The 23,719-nt window shown below is 32.3% G+C and overlaps 1 protein-coding gene across 6 annotated transcripts in view; it reads left to right on the top strand.

The window, feature by feature from the left end:
* Positions 1-23,719, top strand: part of LOC117173970 (sodium/potassium-transporting ATPase subunit alpha) — a 303,077-nt gene that overhangs the window by 224,182 nt on the left and 55,176 nt on the right. For all 6 annotated transcript variants that reach the window (XM_033362631.1, XM_033362628.1, XM_033362627.1 and 3 more), the window contains one exon: positions 20,139-20,264. In XM_033362631.1, the coding sequence (XP_033218522.1) occupies positions 20,139-20,264 (126 nt within the window). The remainder of the gene's footprint in view (positions 1-20,138; positions 20,265-23,719) is intronic.

Here is a 23,719-nt window from a genome sequence, read left to right as displayed (position 1 = left end):
GTTGACCTAGAAAAAGCTTTTGACAAGGTAGATAGAAGTAAACTTTGGGAAGTCCTGAAAGAGTACGGAGTCAATGGATGGATCCTACAAGCTATAAAAACAGTATATACAGGTAGAAAAGCGAGTTTAAGAGTGAATGGGAAACTGAGTGACTGTTGCGATATTATTCAAGGAGTTACACAAGGATGCGTTATGTCTTCATGGTTGTTATTTATATTATTTATGGACAAGTGTTTAAGAATGGCTCTCTTCGTCGAAGAAGGTGTGGATCTACAAACAGTAAGGGTACGTGGGTCAGCGTTCACAGATGATAAGGCTGTTCTGGCAGAGTCAATCGAAGACTTACAAAGAATGTTGAATAAACTAGAAGCAAGCATGAAGAGCATGGGCCTCAAAATTAACGCAAATAAAGCAAAAACTATGGTGTTCGAAGGAAAGAGTGGGAAAACACTATGCAATATTTTATTAAATGATGAGGGAATTGAACAAGTTGATAAGTTCGTATACCTTGGTAGCGTATTTACTAGGGACGGGAAGATAGATGAGGAATTAGATAGATGCATAAACGAAGGTAAGAAGGTTATTGGTAGAGTAGGTCCCCTTATCAGAAGTAAAAATATATCAAATAAAGCTAAAATGGCAATACATAATGCTATATTTGTACCGACTGTACTATACGGTAGCGAGACATGGACTTATCAAGAAAAAGATAAGAGTAAAATTAACGCAATTGACATGAGATTCATGCGCATAATATGCGGGAAAACTCTGTTGGACAAAGTAAGTAACGAGATAATTCTAAAAGAATGTGGTGCAGAAGAGACGCTAGTAGACAAATGGGAAATAAATCGGTTAAGATGGTTCGGGCATGTTGAGAGAAGCCAAATGAACGACTAACGAAACAAGTGTATCAAGGTAAAGTAAATAGCTGCGTACCCAGAGGTAGACCGCGGAGAGAATGGTTAGAATGTGTGAATGAGACCCTAGTTAGAAGAGACATAAGAAGTCACAGAAACACGAGAGCCTGCATGAAAAAATGCATGGACATAAAAGAAGCTAGAGAAGTATGCCAGGACCGGAAAGTATGGCGGCAAATAGTTAATAAAAAGAGTGTCAGTAGAGTGAATGACGCCTGAAACAAAGACCTTGGCTACAAATGGACCAAAGTGGGGAACCTTACATAAGGACTTCGTGAGGTTCTTCGCTTGGGGTAATTGCTAGAGAGATTGATCAGCAACCTGGGTCGGAGCAGTGTTGCGGAACGAACGTGTTATTTACTTAAATAGCACGAGAATTCTGGATCAATCTGAAAAATCTCTATCCCTTCCACACACTACTCGCTTCCTCTAACGAGTGAGTCACGCCTACCCCGAAAGGGGAATGGCTTAATGGTGTAATAATAATAATATTGAAATAAGATTTATTTAAATAATAGTTCATTATTATTACGTATGCATTCTTGCTGAGAAATTAATCACATTAGTTTATTTAGATTCTAGTATTATATCGTTGACAATGCATATTTCTTATCCATTTTTAAACACACCTGCATACAAAAATCGTTTTTTACATTTTGCTGCTATTCTTAAGCCTGGCGAAAGTGAAGGAAAATTCATGGGAAATGCGATTTAGGGACCATGTAGTAAGGGACACGGCAATCGAGCAGCTGACTGCGTATTGGTCGAGCGAGAAGAGAGACTCTTCCGTTCCAAATCAAGATACAATACCAAAATTTGCTCCAGCGTCGCGTTTCGGTATGCGAATAGTGCTTGTTGACATATTGAAGTGGTTACGGATCCTGTAGCAATGATATTATAACATAGATGCGGCAAGTGGCGACGGAGTGCGGAGAAAATATATATAGCTACTACTTTCGTCGGGTGCGTAGCTGCTGCCCTCTTCGTACTACCCTCTTCGCACTACCCATGGACATAGGAAACACGGGACTAGGAATGCCATCCTAACTTGAGCGAGCGGGGTTGAATCCACGGGAGGGGGGAGAATTCCATGAGTGGGGAGAGCCGTCATTTTACGATGTGCCATTTGATTATGCGCACGAGAATTTTTGCCGAATAACTGTGCATGAAAATATAAAAATGTGGGCTCTGTCATGTTTGTCGCGGGACATCAAAAGGTGGCGGACCTCCCTCCTCATTGCATCACCTCTGCAATGGGATGCTTAGTCCCTTGTTTCCTATGTCCATGGTACTACCTTGCTCCTTCTTTCTCTGTAGGTAAAATCGTTGCTATAAGGGTAGGATGTTAAATCTACATTAACCGTTGCTCCTCGTATCAAATCCCTGTCTTAGCAAAGATTTCTCTAAACATCGATAAAGTAGAAGCAGGGATTCTGATTTGATTTACAAAATAAGAAATTACTATAAAATTATAATACTTTTGCAATTGTAATCCTTATTTTATTTATGAAATTAGTAAAAATATTAAAGGTTCGCCACATAAATTAATTTTAATGCTAATTTTGCAATTAAGTAAATATTTATTTTTTGAATTGGCATTACACAAAGCCTTTCTATTAAATTTGAATAATATAAATGTTTATTTAAAATGGATAAAGAAGCATTATTACATTTTCAATTCCTTCTGGCAACTTTTTATTGAATAATTTGATACAATCTAATCAATATTGATCCTAGATTAGAAATAAACTGCACTAATCGATTCTATGTACAAAATAACTCCATGAACTTGTACTAAATTTGTACCATTATTCGAAACTTTTTCTTTTCTCTACAAATGTATAACTTTTAAGGTTGCAGTATTTAAATAAAAATTCTGCTATTATTTCGCAAGGCTAAAAATCAAACAATTTCAGAATTTATTAAATTGATCTCTTAAATGTGGAACGCTTGCTAAGTTGAAATAAATCGAAGTTAACCGATAAAGATTATATAATTTCGAATTAAAAGCCTTCAATGATAAATTATTTTTAATTAAAACCATGAAAATTAGGACATTTTATTTTAAATTAGAATTCAGAATTTTACATAGAAAACGTTCTGATAGAAATAATTTTAAGACAAAAAATTTAAAAAAACTTAGAACTTGTAATTAAAATTACAATTCTAATGCATAAAATAAGTCTTCACTCATTAAAATATGGAATAATTTTTACATCCTCATCATTTATGATTGCGAAAGTATTCTAATAGGACAAAATATATGGATGAATTACAGCTTTTGAAAAGTCCTCAGAACTTTTGTTGAACAATTTTTTAATACAATTTGTCACTTTCGTTTCATTTAACTAAAATACTATTTTAAATCATTCAAATTTTAAACTCAATTACGCAAGATACGAGATAAAGTCTTAAGGGGCAATTACAGCTTTTAAAAATTCGCACAAAATTTTGTTAAGACATTTGTGACAGGACTTGTAATTTTGGTTTTATTTATCAAAATAATATGTGATCTATCGAAAATTCAAATTTTGAGCCAAGTGACGCGAAATGCAGGGAAAAATGTTGGAAGAAATTTCAGCTTTTAAACATTCCTGCAACAGTTCGTTAAACCATTTTTCTATAGAAGTAGTCGTTTTTAATTTATTTGTCGAAATAAATATGCATATGCAAACATATAAAATGCCAATTTTACGCCAAAAGACGCGAAATATGTTAAAAGTCTAGAGAAAATATTGTACCTTTTAATATTGTGATGTTATCTCAGAAAACAAATATACATTTAAAAATGTCTGTCGAAAATCATGCACGAAGCCCAAGCGTCACGATTAGAATCTACCTCAAAGCCAACAGAGCTTTGAAGAATTTAAACTTCAATTATACTTAATTAGGTAAAAAATTCAGCCATAGATGCGTTATCGACTGCGTTCGGCGTCGAACGTAAATACTCTGTCTCTTTCTTTCACAGTAAAACGCGCAGATAGAAAGAGACAGAGTAATGCGTTACGCGTCCATGTAGAACTGGTGTGAGTGCGAAGTGCGCACTCAAATCTCGTAGTTTGCACAGCGAACTACGAGATCTGATAAATAAGCGCTGTGGGCGTGCTGAAGCTCGCGGGCCGCGCGCCATTATACTGCCAACGAGCAGACGGATTTTTTAAAGGAAGAAGCATTTAAGGGAGAAGCATTAAACGTTGAGATAAAGTAATTATAATTCAAAAACACATTTTCAATGTTCACTTTTTCTCCCTGCCATTACAAAAATACAATCGCAAAAAAAAAAGTAAAAAGTAATTCAAGCAAAAATGCTAGGGGTTCTCTCGGCATGCAAGAAAATGGAAATTGGCAAGGATTTAATGAAAACTCAATCATTTCTTATATCTAACCCCTACCGATCTTCATTTGTTTGCATTCCGAGACTACACCCATTATTTTTAACTGGACCACCTTTTGCACTTTGTTTTTTTCTGTGTTGGTGGATTAATTTATTATTAGGTTAATTATTCCTAATAAAAATGTTGTTCAAATGATAATAATCAGCTCGTTTCCATGCCACCCACAAGGAGAAAAATAGATATTGATAACCAGATATTAAAAACTTTGATATTTAACCATAATATATAGATATTACGGCATACTATTTAATATCTTGTATTCAACATATAAAATATTAAAAGGCAATATCTGTTTATATTGAAAGTATAAAATATGTGATATTAACAGTTAATATCTAAGATATTAAAAAAGCTAAATTTTATCGGAGCAAGGTCGCTGACGTGTGGCGTGGCGACAAAAGATTATGTCTGTATCTTGAGCTTTCATCGTGTGTATTGTAGTTTTTTGGATATCTATTGCACTATAAGTTTTAGTGGAAAATGGATTAAATGTTTTTGGATATGTTATAATTTTCTCAAGAAAATGAGGACTCAGCTACAGGCATCTTTCATATTAGCCTTGAACAGTGTGTTATCTGTTTAACACAAAAATCGCATAATTATGCAAAAAGGCGAATGCTTGAGGTTTCGCTTTTTCAAAACAGAGGACTACGATATTAACATTCTTTTGCATTTTACAGAAAATGGCATGCTTTACAGGTAATTTTTGCACAATTAAAAAATATTTCTTGAATATCTTAGATTCTGCCCTTTAATATCTTGGATATTGTCAGTTAAAATCTTCTTCTTAATATCTACTGATGCTCTACTTCAGTATCTAGATTTCTGTCCCATAGTTAAATCGCTAAGATATTACCTATTAATATCTAGATAGTCTGTGCTAACATCTATTTTTCTCCGTGCAGGAGGTATAGCTACTCGAAGTATACTCTAACTTTTATATTGTGCTCGCGCACGATATCATTTTTATTTTTATTTTTATTATAATTTTTTCACGACTTTTTCTTTGAAATTCAAATCATGTTTAAGTTCACTTTCCTAAGCTAATCCGCATTTTTCAGCCAATTCATCGCTCCTTTTGAACTTCTTGTATTCTGGGATCTCGGGGTAATTCCATGGGCGTCATTTAAGTACTGACTAAAATTTCAGATTCTTCTGTTTTCATAGTCAATAGTTCAAAATTCGTTGACTGACTAACAGCTGTTGGTGCATTTTGAAACAATTTATCGTTAAACTGGTCAAACATTCGAGTGAAAAAACGACATTTTAATACTTTCAAAACCTATTGGAAATGATTGTTTGAATGCTAAGAACTAACAATAAGTTTGAATGTCAGCTTTTCGGTGGTGCCAAAGTTGACTGGCAGGCTGTCAAACATGTCAAAAATTCGAGTGAAAAAACGTCATCTTAGTACATTTGAAACCTATTGGGGATTATTGTTTAGGTGCAAAAAACTAACAAAAACTTTGACTGGCAGCTCCTGAATGGTGCCAAAGTTGACTGACATGGCATGCTGTCAAACACGTCATTCCCAATGGCTTTCGAGAATACTAAAATGACGTTTTTTCACTCGGAATTTTTGAAATTTTTGACAGCCTGCCAGTCAACTTTGGCACCACTCAGTAACTGCCAGTCAAACTTCTTGTTAGTTGTTTGCACCTAAAAATCATCCCAATTGGTTTCAAGAGTACTAAAATGAAGGTTCTAATTGTCATCCTGTCATTTCTTTATATGTTTGACAGCCTGCCAGTCCAGTTTGGCACCACTCAGAAGCTACCAGTAAACATTTTCGTTAGTTCTTTGCACCTAAAAAATCATCTCCAATGGGTTTTAAGAGTATCAAAATTAAGTTTTTTCACTCGAATTTTTAACATGTTTTTGAACAGCATTCCAGTCAACTTTGGCACCACTCAGGAGCTGCCAGTCAAATTTTTGGTTAGTGCTCAGCATTCAAACAATCATTCCCAATGGGTTTCAAGAGTACTAAAATTACGTTTTTTCACTTGAATTTTTGAAATTTTTGAAAGCCTGCCACTCAACTTTGGCATCATTCAGGAGATTCCAGTCAATTTTTTTGTTAGTTCTTACTCTTCATGCAATCATTCCTAATAAGTTTCGAGAGTACTAGAATGACGTTTCCTCACTCGAATTTTTGGCATGTTTGACAGCCGGCCAGTCAACTTTGGCTCCACGGAGAATCTGCCCTTAAGCTTCCTGGTAGTTGTTTGCATCTAAAAAATCATCCCTAATGGGTTTCAAGAGTACTAAAATTACGTTTTTTCACTTGATTTTTTGACATGTTTGACCGTCTGTCTGTTAAGTTTTGCACCACTCAGGAGCTTAGTCAAACTTCTTGTTAGTTTTTAGAATCCAAACAATCATTCCCTGCCGTGGATTTCAAGAGTACTAAAATGACGTTTTTTCACGCGAATTTTTGACCAGTTTAACGATAAATTGTTGCAAAATGCACCAATAGCTGTTAGCCAGTCAACGAATTTCGAACTGTTGACTATGAAAACAAAAGAATCTGAAATTGAAGTGTGTACTAAAATAACCTCCATGGAACTGTCGCCAGCTCTCGGGCATTTTGAAGACAGATAATATCTATATTTTCGTAAAATATGTCCACGTGGACAAATGACGTCCACGTGGGTCATATATAGGGAATCCTATGCCTCTTTCGTCTTTTCTGTGCTTTTTCCAAAAATTTAATTTTTTTACTTTCAATCTTATGTTTCACGATTTAAAGAAAATTTAATCCGCACATCGAAAAATGATTAATGATAAATTAATAGATCTTTTTAGGCGAACAACTTTTGTCTGTTGTTTTTAGTTTATAACTTGTGTCGTTTTTTTCAAAAAAAAATTAATATTTTTATTTTGAATGTTATTTTTTACGAATAAAGCAAAAACTACGTGTCCTAATAAAAATTGTAGCTCTTTTTTGGATGAGCAACTTTTGTCTCGTTTTTTTCGTAGCTTGTGTCGAAAAGCGATTCATTATACATTTGTCGTTCTTTCTAGGGCTCGCAATTTGAGCTTTTTAATTTTTTTCTTATCTTGCATAGTTTGACCAATGAATGGAATTTATAGATTTTTCATTATTTTTGGTACGATCAAATTTGGAATGTTCAACTTTTCGACCAAATTAAAAAAGTTGTTACCATAATCTTGTAGGGCTTTCAGAAAGCAAGGTTTTCCTTCTTCTGGCTTTTTTTAAAATCATGCGTTGTTTGGCTTAAAATAATCATTTTAGTTTTTTTTTTGGGTTTCGAAAATGCGCTAACTCTGATCATTTTCTTTTCATGGAAAAAAGTCATAGGGATAAACTGTTTGAGTTTCTGAGTAATATGAATAACCGTACATAGTATTTTTAAATCTTAAAAAAATGTGGTTTAAAAGTTTTTTGGTGCGATCAAATTTGGAATTTTCAACTTTCCGACCAAATTAAAAAAGTTATCTTAAGCCTGTAGGGCTTTCAAAAGGCAAAGTTTTTCTTTTCCTGATTTGTTTTTCATATCATGCGTTATTTGGCTTAAAATGTTCATTTTATTTTATTTGTTTGGATTTTGAAAATGCTCTAACTCTGATAATTTCCTTTTTATAGAAAAAAGTCATGAATATGTCATGAATATTTTCATAAATATTTACAGTTAAAATTAAATACAATTTTGTTCAACTTTGATTAATATTTATTTGTTTAATGGTTGCTCATGACGTGATATTGTTATTTGATATTTTAAGATGGGTATTTATTGTGCTCGATTTCTAAAACAAAAAGAACGTAGCACTATTTCATTTACAACTTTTTACTATCACTTAGATTTATAGAGATTCTTAATTTTTAAATTATAGTCTAATTTTAAAAATTTTGAAATTAAAGTGATATGACTTAGAAAATACGACAACTTCAAGTCGGTTGTGTTTAAAATTGTGCAATTTTAAAGGTTTGGTTTCAAACGTCTTGACGTTACGAACATTATATTTATTTATAATCTTTATTGTAAGAATATTTCATGAAAGATATCTAATTATCTCTTCAAATCACTAATTGAGTTTCATCATTTAAAAAAATCATTTTCGAGTTTTATTTTTTATTGGTTTTTCTGGTAAGTTAAGAAATTGAGATTATCCAGAAAAAAATTACAATAACATTTTTAAGATAAATATATTATGTAAATATTTATAACTTAAGAATACATCGAAATATTTCCATTCTATTCGCAGTATCGTCTTAAAGAACTTCAAAAAATAGTTAATCTTGGGGATTTAATTATTTAATGAGAATGCACATTCCTAATCACTCGGTGATTTAATAAGATCTAGAGAAAAATAAATATTATGTGCGAGGCCGTTACAAAAATTTGTACTTACAGTTCTTTAAATTTTTATAAATTCAAAAGCAAATTGTTATCTTGTATAAAAAGTTATTATAATAAGGTATAATAAGTCAATATGAATTGAGAATAAAATTCTCGGTTACGGAAGTTTAAAATTTATAACTTAACTTCAATTGAAATGTTTACTCAAATGGGCTTTCTGCCCGCTATAAATAAATATATATCTGTCTATTAATTAGTAATATATATTTCAGAAATAATTCTAAGAAAGACATAAAGGCTTCAACCCATGTGAACGATGCAAAACATGTACCGAAAATATGCATCTTTTAAAACATCCTCAAATATTTAAAATCCTTAAAAATCTTTTGAAATTTCTTGAAATTTTGTAAAGCCTTCGTAAATTCCTTTTCATTTTAAAAATACCCTGAAATATTTCTAATCTTTTAAAATCTTATATTAAATTACTGTAATCAATAAAATAATTTTTAAATATATAATTTTAATCGATTGAAACATTTCTTCCTGTAATATTTATTTTTTTCCCGTTGTAGTCTACTTTACAACTTTTTGCAAAGACTGAAAATGTAATTTTTTCTGAACATTTACAGTTTTTCATAAAGATGGAATTTGGAAAGGAAAAAATTGGATACAGATAAAATTGCCATACCTATACGAGGCACGAAATTCTTCACTAGAACCTGACAGGGCACCTGAACCTGATAGGAGCCCGAACCAGTTTTTTCTAGACTAGATATTCTGATAGGGACCCCATTGGAACCCAAGTTCAAATAGGGAAAGATGAGAAAATTTCTGCACGGGTGGTTACTAGATTATGTATAATTCTGAAGTTAAAGTCAAAAATTTAGTCTGTTTCGGTGTTTCTCATTTGTTTAATGAGATATACCGTATTTATTCCAACCTTAGATATTTATGGATAAATTTCAGTGATCTCAAATCGTAGAAACATGCAGATTCTGCATTTCTAACTTTCGCAACGGCAATTTAAGAATTGAACAAATGTTTAATTCTTAGCGATAAATTAAATCGACGTCAACCATTTTTAGCACCCTTTATTGAAAAAATATTTCGATTTCTTGGCAATCTTCCTCCTACTTTGGTGGGCATTCAAATACATACACACGGTAATATTCTCACGCTTATTTTCCCCTGAAGTAACCTTCGGTCACTATACTGATTGGTAATAAGTATACTACATTTATGGATAAATCTTTCATAAATTTGTTGAAAACTTGATGTGGCGCTCGTCCATTTCCACGCAGAAATTTAAGCAGTTCAGCCCAATATTCATGCAGATATTCTGCATGAACCTAATAATACTTGATAGGCCATCATTGTAGATGCCTACCACAATATATACTGCGGTATCAAGTATGTGTTTGTCACTGGAAATCGATTTCGAAGCCATAGACCACACAGTCGCATTGAAGCTCTTGTTGCTATTTTTCGTAAAGCCGCCTATGCAAGCAGTAAGCAGTTCGTGACTGCTTAATTCTTCATAAATCAGAGAAATCGCTCTGAAAAATTGTCGTGATAGATGTGTTTTATGCGTATGATCTACATCTCTAGGGGCCTGGACGTTCTGCCACGAGCATTAATGAATTTTCTCCGCACGGGCATTTTTCGTGTTTCGGTTCATCGTCTGTCTATCGATAATTGAACAATTAAACCTTTTTTTTCATTATAGGGCCAACTGCATTTTTTTATGATTCTGAAGTACCTTTTTGACTACACGTTATCACACATTATTATAATAATGTGCTCGATAGATTCGTTGGTATCTCTGCATAATCGGCATCTGTCAACAATAATCTTGATGTAATACGTGCTTGCGATAATTTATGTTGCTGATAACCCTATTCTGAATTGAAATAACAAATCCTTTAATTTCTGGAAACAGGTCGCCCTTTTTTAGCCAAATATTGTATGCCTCTCTACACTAAGAGAAATTTATGGTACTGGGAACGTGGTTGTGCATAGTTAAAAATGTCCTTAACTACTTTTTATATTTGTATCGAGAAATGGCTTACCCGTTGGGGCACCTGCGAAAAGTGACAATTAGAATGAGGAAATATAGTCGCAGCAACTATGCGTTGATTGTTGCGACTAGGTTGCATGGTTACAATGACCAGATTTCGAACGTTGCATCGACGAATCACTAAAGTACTATATTTTGCTAAGTCAATTAGTGGAAAATAATTTTTTTCTTTTTTTTTAATACTGTGTTAGGTAAAATTAAAATAATTCACAATGAAACGTTTATAATCATTATCAAAAGTGTCAATTGGAAATTGAAAAGTAAAAATTCTTCTATAATATGTAAGATTATTAATAAAAATAATTAATAAGAATAACCAATTAATTTAAGGCCTTTTAAAAGTGCAATTCCAAAATCTACTGAACACAGTAATTTTGAAGCAGGAAAATGATTTTATTCTATGTAATTCTAGATCTTTTTTGGATTTTCCCCACATTCATAGAATGTTTCTCTTTGTTGCGATTAGAATGTCGATCACCGATCGATTCACAAGGCAATCAAGAAAAATATGAAAACAGCAGCATGTTAAGGACATTTTTAACTACGTCCACTAGTTACTGAAACCAGAAACTCAAAATATGATACACGTGATTAGTATTTACGTCATAGTAGCGAAGATTCTAGTTAAAGGAACCAGATTTTCTGGTGCTCACAGCTCTTTTTTTCTCAACTATATTTTATCTAGTGATGAGAACTAAGGGCTATTTTTCAGTGTATCCACTTTATGTTGATTTAACCTATGGGATGCTTGCTATTAATAGCTTTTTGTTCTTGAGGATATGAACCTCTGACCGTCGTGACCTCTTATTATCAATGAAGGTCACAAAGTACTGCGCTCCGCCAATTAAATGGATCCCACATTGGGTCGCAGTCATCGGAATGAATCCTTACAAGCAACTTTTCCCACCTGTTTTCAGAAAACTTAAAAGAAGATGTACATACCTGTTTACCATAAATAGAAGTTTCACATTCTAATGATTTCTTCATCAAGGTGGCCAAATCGTTGATGCCAATTACTGCGATTTTATTATTTTTTGCTCAGGGAAGCGGACTCCGTTGTTGATTCCGGCTAATACATATTGCCGTTTCTTTGCGATTTAACCATTAATCCTCCTTGATATCCAGAATTTCGGTGTGAGTTTGATCAAAAATCACTTTGTGGTCGCTGTAAACTGTTCTTGTTATTAATATAAGATTATTTCTTAAGTCAGGCATCCCAAAAGTATGTTCTAAACGTAGCAGCATTTTCTAAGCGTAGTTTTTAATTTCCCTTAGTAGTTGGAATTTCTTTGCGAACAGTACTTTTACCTTGGATTTCTATAGTCTAATCTGTTGCTAGGCGAACCTTTTGAATTGACCAAGGAGAAATGTCAAAGAAGTTACTCTATTGTTACAACACTTGAAGGCTTTTATTTTAAAGTTGGATCCGACGTTCGAAGAATTATCAGTTTTCGAATTACCTTTCATTGAGTAGCACGGTACTGCATTCATCCTTTTGATTTTACGAGAAATGCATCTTTTGAATTTTTACTATTGCCACTTTTACTTTTTTTGGCCTCAAACTCTTCTATTAATTTAATTTTTAAGCCTTGGTGTGCTTAAAGAGAATCTTTAGCTTCATTCGCATATCTGACATTTCCGTAGCTATTTGCAATGTTATATAAGAGTAAAGTAGTGAAAAATCTTCAGTTACTTCAACATTAATTTCTTTCAATCTTCCGACTATTGAAAAATGTATTTAAGTCTTAAGTCGTATTTTCGGGTTTACCCATTTTGGCCAAGAACAACTGTTTTAAAAACGTGGCTTTTCAAACCAAACCTTTGGACCTAAACACTGCTTCCTATTTGTCACACACTTTTTTGGACGTATTACAATGTTTCATATGACGCAGCTCTGACTAACTAACTAATACTACTCTACTACCATGGACATGCCTGTTCCCGATATATTTCGCTATACCTTGCTCATTGTCTATTACGAAAAAAACCACGTTACACTACACTCAGTTTTCCTGACTCAAATTATGTGAAAGTACTTTTTCGCTCTGGGTTCATAATCTGTTGATATTTTTAGTGGAACAATGAGATTCTAAATTCAATAAACATATCTTTCATACCCTCTACTGGAACAATTAAAGCGTCATGTAAAGCAAGTTAAGGTTAAACTGAATAAGGTATCAAACGTTAAATTTAGCATTACACAAAACATGATAGTTACAAGATATAACGATTTGACCGATTTTACTTGAATGAAGCAAATAAAATATTGGATCAATAATCTGATATTCTTATGATAATTAACAGTTTGCTTTAAAAATATTTATTTAAAAGGAGCGAATGGTGTACTTCAAACTTAACTTAATGGGAAACCTCCCGAAAAGTTTCAGTTTGTCTCAGGACAATTTACCATGTCTCGACGTAAATGATTGAATTGTCTTACGTGAGATACTAAAAGTATAATTTTAATTTTGCTTGAAAATCATGCCATACCGTTTAAAAAATATGAAAAATTAAACCACTGCTTTTAGATGTTAAAAAAAACATACATATTTAGGAACAAAAGTGAATATTGAAATTCTCTACAATTTTCAATACAACTATTTCATGCATTTCAATATAGAATAAAATCACACTTTATTTCGGTTGTAATTTGAAAAATTTATTTGGAAATCATGAAAAAATTCAAATTACAATAATATAAATTGATCAATTTATAGCATACTACAACTATTTACTAATAGTGTATGTAATTAAGGAGTGTTTATTCGTAATTGGAAATAATGTTGAATATGTTCAAATAAATAACGAATGTAGAACTACATTATAAAAGCAGTAGTCTTTTATCAATAAGTGTACTTTCTGACGTCTATTTTCAACATAAAGACACAAATCATTCCATTTGAAATATACGACAAAGAGGTATTTTCAAACTTTTAATGTTAGTTTTTGAATTTTTATATATTTTTTCGTTTTCTAAATATTTTATAACGTCAGTTGATGATTTCTAAGGAAACATAGTATAGTCAAGTGAAACGTGGAAAGGGCATTTGCTTGAGGAAAGTTCTATAATTATTTTATTTATTATTGTTCTTTGTTAACAAAAAACAAAAATATGTTACATTTTTGTAACACATTTGTGCGGATTGTTGCTTTCTGTAAATAAATACAGAAAATGTGTAGAAAATGTTTGATGCAGAATAAAATAAGCTTCGAAACGTACCGTCATTGAACCCACGTTGAGGAATACTTTAAATAACGTGAATTTGTTAATTAACGATACGATGTCCCATATTACGTCTTAGAAGAAATAAATTTTCATTGTCGCGAACAAATTTTGATCTAATTCTTCATATTAAGCGTTTTAATTGAATGGTTTCAAGACTTTAAAGTATAACAGAACCTTTTTTTGGTAGTCAAAATATAATATTGGTGGAGGGGTTGGTGAGGTTTTATATTTTGTTGGCATTTGATGAACTGCCGAATTATCAGATTAAAAGAAAAATCCATTTAATGAGTCACCTAGTACACATAGTTATTTTTTCCAATGTAATATTAGTTAGATATGAAAAAATCTATTTTCAATAACAAATTATTATTGACAATAATTTCTTCTATATTTACTCCCAAAAACCTGTAAAAAACCTTGAACAAAAATTCCAATGAAATATTGATAATTATCTGCGTTATGGTCTTAAAACATTAAATAATACTTAGAACTTTTTCAAAATACTCGTGATCAAATTATTAAAAAAAGTTTTGTCTTAGGAGGCGCATAGGTATAACTGCGGATTTTTTGCCAAGGATTCTGAGAGTCAGTGACTGATGCATTTCATTTTGAAGATTAATTTATTGTGTAGAATGTGAGGAAGGCCCAGGGCAGTATTGCGCATGTGTGAAGATGAGTTTCTCATTGGCAAAGAATAGTGAATGATGAGCTATTCCTTAGAATTTCTATTTATCACCAATGACAAGGCCCTGGTTGACTCAAGCGCAGTAATGCAGAGGGTCATCGTTGAGAGCACTCATCATCAGATGTTCATAATACAGTTAAACATGGACTTAATATCATTTTTAGGGCTGACCGTGACATGAATCAAGAGTCTCGGAACTATTTTGTCTTTCTCTCTCTTTGTTTTGTGACGCCTGAGCGAGCACCGCACATTCTCCCACAGCTCCTCTCACAAATCACCTCTGCGCGGCGATAATTCTCGGAAATACTAAATCCAGGTTCGAATGTAGTTCTAAGGGTACGCACATTCGCTTGCAGCCCTGTGCGATTATGGAACTCGTCAACCTAACCTAAAATGTCAGACGTGATCAACTGGTAAACGTTATTTTTATTACTTAGGCCCTAGAGTCTACACTTAGAAAAATTTTTGTTTGAATCAAACAACAAAATTTATTTGAATTCATATAATTGAATCAAACAAATTTTTGCTTCAATTAAAAAAAGGTTTATTTAATTTTAAGAAATGGAAACTATTTGCCTTATTGATTGAAACAAATCATTTGTTTAGTACAATTTTTCTGATTTAAATAAAAAATTGAGTTTTACTAAACAATGCATTTATTTAAAATCTGTTTATTCGAATTCATCAAAATATGCAGGACACTTATGTGTACATTCTATTAAAATGTCTAACTGTTATTAATGTCTCATTATTCTAATTTATGATTGTTTAATACAGAAATGAGAAGCGCAGAGCTAAAAATTAACCAGAAGTAGGCATTCGGATTTAATAAGTATTTCTCCTTTTACATATACAATGATATTAATGATTAGCAATAAACATATTATCAAGCTTATACATTATTTTTTTAAAGAACGATTAATTTTGAGGTTAAGTGTAAAAAAAAGATTTACTTCACTTGAAAAAAGTCTTTAATTAAGTTGAAATATATATATATATTCAATGTAAACAAGAACTTTACTTATTTTAAACAAGAAATTTATTTAAACAAACCAAACATTTATTTGAACCAAACAAATAAGGTCAATCAAAAAATTTATTTGAATCAAACAAACATTTGTTTGACCCCATATTAAAGAAATAATTTTTTTGATTCAAATAAACCTTTTTCTCAGTGTAGAGTATCGTATGTACCAAGGAGTGAAACATCTCTTTATCCTTAGGAGCTAAGTGCACAATGTACTATTATTTCACACATGCATGAAAAGGAGAAGCGAGAAGAAAGTTGCCGTTCATAACCCAGGAACGTCAAACCAATCTTTGCGCATGCGCACATTGCAAATTCTATTGTTTCCCTCACTAGTTCGTGACCGTATATACAAAGCTGTTGAAGCAAGTATGATGTCAACGTAGATCAGCCATTGGCTGTTCTTAAAAAAGACGAAGACTTGCTTCCCTAGGAACCGTGATACATGTTGAACTAGTGATGTACTGCCGGTAATGCTGATTGTTGCGCATGCGCGAAGATTGCTTTGACGTTTGCAATCCGCAGAAAAACGTCCTCAACCTTAAGAAATATAAGTAAAATTTTCATACATATGTGAAATAAAATATCTTGTAAATGCAGAAGACATTTACTAACTTTACTAACTCGTGGCGGATTTCTGCACCTAATGTTACACGAAGAAAAAGATATCGCACAGTGATATCGCAAAACCTCTATATTGCAAGAAAGCGCGAAAGCGCAATATGATAACGTACAATCAGTCCCGGAGCTTTGTACGATATTATAATGCATTAATATCACAGACAAAAATGAAGTTAAATTTTGTTGCTGTCGTCTGCTACGGCGTCCTTAGCAACAATGGGAAAAAGGCAGAGTATAAGACAGTACCAGCTATAAATCGGGACTCTTAGATTTAAAACAATCACAGAGAAAATTAAAAATTTGCTGCAGGTAAGACCTGCAACTGTTAATGATTAAACATATTTCGGCGAAAGTTTCACTGAGGTTAGGAAAATAATTCTGAACTCCTCGACTGCGTCGCGCTGAAGTGAGCTAATTTCAGTAAAACATGTAGAATCTACGACAGAAAACACAAAAAAATATGTACTTACTGATATATTTCCTCCGAAATAAATCACATTATTGTAGACGAATTAGAACTTACTTAATACAATTTAGCAAAAGCGCAAAATGTAACTGACGGATGGGAATCCCCATTCCTTACGTTATAGATTGCACAATTATGCGGTATATAATGTAAAAACTTGCAATGTACGAATCACGATTTTGCGCTATTATAATGCGATAATTACGATATATAGCGCAGGAATTACGATATATATTTTAATTTGTGCGATATAGTTTTCTCAGTGAATGAGGTTAACTAAACTTTTAAATATTTTTGTGTTGTTTATCGTAATCAATGAAAGAATTACATCTTTAGATTTTGTTTTACAACCTGAAGAGTTATTGAAAATATATTGTTTCTATCGTTTTATCTAGTATTCCAAAAGTACCTTCCTCGTTTGTACAATATATACCGCAAGCCGGTAGGTCTTAGTTATGCGGGGACGTGATGTTTTGTTTGCAATAACTAAATAATATCATGAAATTCTACAGTATTGAGACGTGAAACATAAATTTAGATATTAGTGTTCCCTTTTGTTGATAACTATTTAAAATGTCAGAATTGTGATTGTCCCTGTATATTTGAAATATCATTTGTTCAATTGGCGAACGGGAATTGGTAAATAAACATTTTTTTCTGCTAAGGTTTTAACCTCTGTCCATAAAATTAAATGAATTTAAACCACGAAATAATAATTTCCGGCTACATATTCATTAAGTAATTAAGTTGAATTTGTTAATCAGGTAAAAACTATTAAAAATTAAAAATTTTATTTTTTAAATGGACAAAATAGTAATCATATGAAAAAAATTATCTTCTTATTTTGTATGTGAACTATAAATTGTCAATTTGCATAATTATAATATAAATAATCAGTAATATATACTGAAATATGCCTTTACTGTATCAAAAGTGAATAAATCGATTTTAATTTAGTTAATAACTTCAAGACAGTAGTTAATTTAAAAGTTTTTTTTTTTGCATTTAATGGATTTACAGCCTAACTAATCATAATAGTTTATTTTTTATTTCATTTTAAATAATTGATTTCCTTAAATCCTTAAATATTGAGAAATTAACTGAAGTAGATTTATCACGTTTTGTTCGCACACTCCTCAATTGTATGATCCATACTAATTAACATTAATTATTATTTCTCATTGTTACCATTTATTTTTAATCTATTTCACATGTTGGACCATGTATTTCAATCTTTTATAATGGCTCATGATTTCACACTACATATTTTGCGCCGTGAAGGCGCCAAAAGTAATTTAAAATATCCGCCCGCTTAGCGGGCACATTCCCGTCGCGCGATGCGCGTGTGGATCGTTTCGCTTGCAAGTTTGAGCGCGCCTAGGGGGCGCGACTTTTGGTTCTCGCGCTTCGCGCTCGATAATATATTTATCTGGCGCTCGATGTCTTTACCTCGCGCTACGCGCTCGGTCTTTGTATATTCCATATACTTGTGCACAGACTTTTTAAAACTAAAGGTCAAAGCATCGACAACAGTAATTTGGTGATTGTGAATTCTCTTTTGTTAAAGCTCCTTCGGCTTTAATGAACACGTTCTCATCACGTATCTCGTGCTTCGCAAACGAGTTTGTCCCTCAAATTGTATATCATTTCCATAAATGTATATTATTACAATTCATAACATGCATTGGCATTAAAACACACGTAGTTTCATTGTCTCGTTTAAAAGAATGCACATTCTTAAAAAATCTTTTGTTATTAAACATTTAATTGCAATTAATGCCGTTTTTTAAAACTGAATTTGCGCATTTCCAATTTTATATTTTCGATTTAAAAGTTCCACATGCGGTCTACACAGCAACCTGACTTTTTAACTTCTACATTATGTCCCTAACCTTAGTGACCCAGGCGTTGTCAATTGAATTTTCTACCGAAGCTCATCCAGTTATTATGATAATCTTGTAGGACATTCAAAATCAAATTTTTTCTTCTCTTAACTTTTTTTCCCATCGTGCGTTATTTAGCTTAAAATGTTCATTTTCATGTTTTTTTGAATTTTGTAAATGCTATAACTCTTGTAATTGTTGGTTTTTTGAAAAAAAGTAATTAGCATAAATTGTTCGTTTTTTATTACTATGAATATCCGAACAGAGAATTTTTGAATTTTGAAAAAAGAGTTCTAAAAAATATTCAAAATGTGCTAACTTTTTGAATTCTTATCTCAAATGGCTGGCTAACGAACTTGACCTATGGTTTAGGAGACTAAAAGAGTGTACCGCAGGCCAATATAACAGAATATTTTTTTCATAAGTATCGTGCTCACAGGCAGACATACAGACAGACACGTTCATAAAAACATGTTCTTCGGATTCAGGGGGGTCAAATTTTACACAAATTTAATACCTTCTCTGATGAGAATGTAAAAATCGACATTTCTGGTCTATATGTTGTCACTTTTAGATATGCCAATGGTAAAACGTTAACTGTTCAAAAATGTCACGCTCTCATGGTTAATTCACTTATTTTCCTAGTCTGACTCTTAGTAATTTCCAAAAATTAAGTTTTGACTCACCTGCCTTGCCATTCTTGTTTATACTGATACTCCATAACAAGATATGCCTTACACATATCACAAAACTTTATCAGTAATCCCTCTCTTCTCATTAGAATACACGAGTAACTGAAAACTCACTTTTCTTAAGAAGTTTGAAACTTTAAAGATACAATATATATTTTTTCCAGTATACTCAAAATTTTCTTATTTAAGTATTGTTCTTTTATTATACACAAGATCTTCTAATTGCTATTATGTATTACTATTTTCTTGGTATTCACTTTGAAGAAAATTTCTGAATATTGTTTACTGCACCAGCGTGGTTTATCCTTAGATCATTAGGACGATGTACTGAATCATTATTTCTCATGTTATAATACCCGTACTTTCATCTCATAAGTGTTTAATCACATATCTTATTATCAATCTTGCAAATAACTTCATTAAAATGATTGATAATGCACATTTTCTACCGAAAACGAAGATAGAAGAAGCTCGAGACTCGTTTGCCGAACGTCAGCCAGAAAACTGAAGAAGAAAATGTGAAAGACGCTGTGCGTTCAACTCGTTTTAATTAAAGGGTCAATAAGGGTAACTTACTAATTGAACATCTAGCGTCACTGTGTACTGCTACCGATGACTAACCGCACTGCTTTTTAAGAGCAATCCACGTCAGCTTGAGTATTTGGGTTAAACTCTGTCTTAAAATTACTTGAAGATGAGATGTGTGTAAGATAACAACTGAATTTGAGTTTTGAATATCTGAAGCGAAGTTCCATTATGGAAAAGACCCCTATAACATCTTTCAAATTAAAAATGTCTGAATCTTATTTGTATTATTTATTTCCTAGTCGCGGCGAAAGACCCCGAAAAAGAAGGGGGATAATTTGGACGACTTGAAACAGGAATTGGACATCGACTTCCACAAAATCACTCCCGAGGAGTTATACCAGAGATTTCAGACACACCCCGAAAACGTAAGTAACACATCTTTTCATTAATTAAGTTACCTGAGTAAATAATTATTCCTTGTTATAAAAAAACCTTACCTAAGTGACATTTTTGTGAAGAATATTTTTTTTATCAGTGAACAATTCAGAAGAACTTGCATTTAACTATGCTGATAAGAATTAGTAATTGTAATTTTTTGTTACGCATAACTGTTAATTAAAATTACGAAAACTGTACGAGAATGCAGAAATAATTGGAGCATAGACTTAAAGAATGTTGTGTGCACAGAGGTTTTGAGTTTTTGACTCACTAGTATCTACTCATACTGTTAGCTTTTTTGATTCGGTATTTTCGGTATTTTAATACTAAGTTATTTTTAAAATTATCTTTCACGTGCTGGTTGTTTGATATGCAAAAAAAATAATCATAAAAATTGATATTCTGCAATGGGAGCATATAAGGAATAATCCGGCACAAGGCTTAGGGTAAGTTTATAGTAACTGCAAGACAAACGAAAAGTCTGATGTTAAGTCTCTAGACGTGGTATTAATATAAACAAAATATAAATTAATGAATGATAATATTAGAATATGTAGTGAATAAAAACTGAGATTGAAATGGTAAAATTTGTTATCTGACATGACAACTGTACAGTATTTAAATGTAAACTTTAGCGCTACTGAGGATGAATTTCCGTATAAAAAAAAATTAACAGTATAAACAAAGATTTCAACAAGCAAAAATCTTTATTCATAAAAAATTCTTTAAGCCGATACTTTAATTAATAAAAACCACTTAAAAGATTGTGTGTGCCCTGAAAATGGTACGAGTTCGGATTGTCTAAAAAGACATGGGAAAAGCTTATGCAACGTTACTCGAATGTTCTTTGCGTCGAAAATGTGGTCAAACGCGACCCTTGTTTACGATTGAAAAACCACTGAAGAGTGAATTCATGAGCGGGCCACTAATTTTCGAATAGCCTACACTCGACTTCCTGCACAATGCGTCTTGGTTTTATATCCAGTGGTGTAGCCGAAGCCTGGCACCGCCAGGGTGCTTTTTTTTTTTGAAAGCCTGGTGGCGCCAAACCACTTTCGTCTCACACGAAACATATAAATCTTCAAGAAAATTCTTTAATTCTAAAGTAGAAAAGACGAATTGCCTCCAAAAAAGTTGAATCCTTGATCTGAAAATATGATCTTTCCAACTAAAAAGATCAATATTCAACCAAATAGTTTAATTTAACATAAGAGTTCACTTTATAGTTAAAAGTAAATCTCAACGAAGCATATAACAGATGATATTTCAACCAAAAATTGCATTTTTTATTAAAAAGGATCATTTTTAATCCAGAAGATTAAGTTTCCACCAAGAAAGACAAATTTTCAACAAAATATATAAATTTTTAACAAAAAAGTTGAATTTTCAAATAGGAAAGAGAAATTTTCAAACAAATAGTTCAACTTTTATCTGAAAACGATACATTTTTGACCAAGAATCGAATAGTTTTATTTTCAGTTTAAAAAACCTTATTTTGAACCCAACATGAAACGAATTTTCATCAAAGTAGTCAAATTATCAGCCATGAGATGAACCTTAACTTAAAAAAATGAATTATTGACAGTGCAGTTGAATTTTTTTATGAAAAAGATTACTTTTTAACAATAATAGTTACATTTCTAACAAAATAATTGGATTTTCAACCAAATAATAAAATTTTTAACTCTTAGACAAAAATATAGTTGGATTTTCTAATTGTATTTAAACGTTTAACGTGTTTAATTGAAAGTATCGCCAGGCCACTTTCTTTTACCACTACACCACTGTTTATATTCAACCACGAGTTTCAGTTCGACTGCCTATTTGGAAGAAGAGTGACACTTTATCTAGATTAATTCACTTTGATCAAGTTTGCACTAACTTTAAATTTTCCTTAGCAAGGGGTTGATTATTAGCAATTTTGACGTACACCTGAATTCGAGAATTCCAAATATTTCAAAAGGATTTAACTGACTTTGAAGTAATTTTAACTAGATATATAGTGAATAGAAGCTGCTATTGTAGAAAATAGCAAGATATGTTTTAAACTGGTGTAATTCCGGTTTGTTTAGAGACTAATAGTATTTGCAGATTGATCCACAGATGCAAATAAACCATACAACCCGTATTGAAACACCTGAATGCAACATGCAAACTTTAATTTAACTTAAAAGTCTGAAACGGTTTGCAGCGTGTTGCCTATTTGATCTAACCCCTTTTGCACACCTAGTCGGAACCGATTTCGACAAGTGTTTTAAAACGTAAATGAAAAAAAAAAGAATTGTTCAGCCCTTTTTTAAGAAATCTCAATTCTTTTTGGTGCATTTGTAATTTATGTTTGGTTTGAAATCATTAGAAATTAAATTTTTTTGGTATAAATCCTTTTTAGTTCGGCATAAAAATGTCTCTAATAATTAAAAATCATGTAAAATTTATAAGGCTTTACAATCTTCTAAAACACGTGGAAAAGTCATATTTTTCCTATTGCCCCTTCTCAATACATTGCACAACTAGATAGTCAGATTTTCTAAAATAGATATTTTTGACCCTTTGAAGAGAATATATAGTACGTGAGATAAAAAAAATACAAAAATTTCTGGAATTTTGTACGTTGCTTTCAACTCGTGGCATTACCTAGAAAAGTCGTAGCAAAAATCTTACAATCATAACACGCAGTCTTTGAAATCTCATATTAAATTTAAGCCAAGAGAACTTCAAGAATCTGCACGGGTTTTAAAGATATGACAACTGTTGGCGAGAGAATTTGAGTCCTCTGGTTTTAACGTCAAAAAAGTAAGTAAAGAAAAAATGGTAGCTCAATAAATTAAGGATCATCTTAAAGGTCAAAATGTTATACGTTGAGTAACTCTTACACTGGATAACTAATACCCCAACGCGTTCAAATGAGTTTTGCGCAGCCGGTATCTAATATTTGTGCACCCACAAATTATCTAATGTAATTTAAGGTATATTTTTCAAAGTCAAATCGGTTGTGCACGGAGAAACTCCTGAAGCACAAGTGCTTTTACATGCACGACTGGTTCGTTTATAGAATTTGTTTCTCCTACTCTACGGGTTAGTGTATCGACACGAGCCAGTCGTTTATCGAGAGTAACTAGTCGTTTATGTTACACCAATCTCAATGGAACAGTGAGTAGTGCCATCTACACTACTCATTGCCTCATGATATACGCGGAGTCGTGTCGGACTCTAATACGCGTTTCCGATCGTTAACGATCGAAACCGAATAATAAGAACGAACGCAGCAACAGCTGTCAGCTGATCGCAAATGGTAAAAGATATCAAAATCGCGCGTTGTGGTTGTGCAAAATTCATGTAAAATTCATTAAAAAAACGTTGAAACGTACAAGGTCAGTTTTTTCTCTGAATATTGTTCATAACTTTTAATTATATTCATTTTTCAAAGTGTTTTCTTACCGTT

This window comes from Belonocnema kinseyi, chromosome 5 (assembly GCF_010883055.1).
Source record: "Belonocnema kinseyi isolate 2016_QV_RU_SX_M_011 chromosome 5, B_treatae_v1, whole genome shotgun sequence".
Classification (NCBI taxonomy): Eukaryota; Metazoa; Arthropoda; class Insecta; order Hymenoptera; family Cynipidae; genus Belonocnema; species Belonocnema kinseyi.
This window is presented reverse-complemented; position numbering and strand designations above follow the sequence as displayed.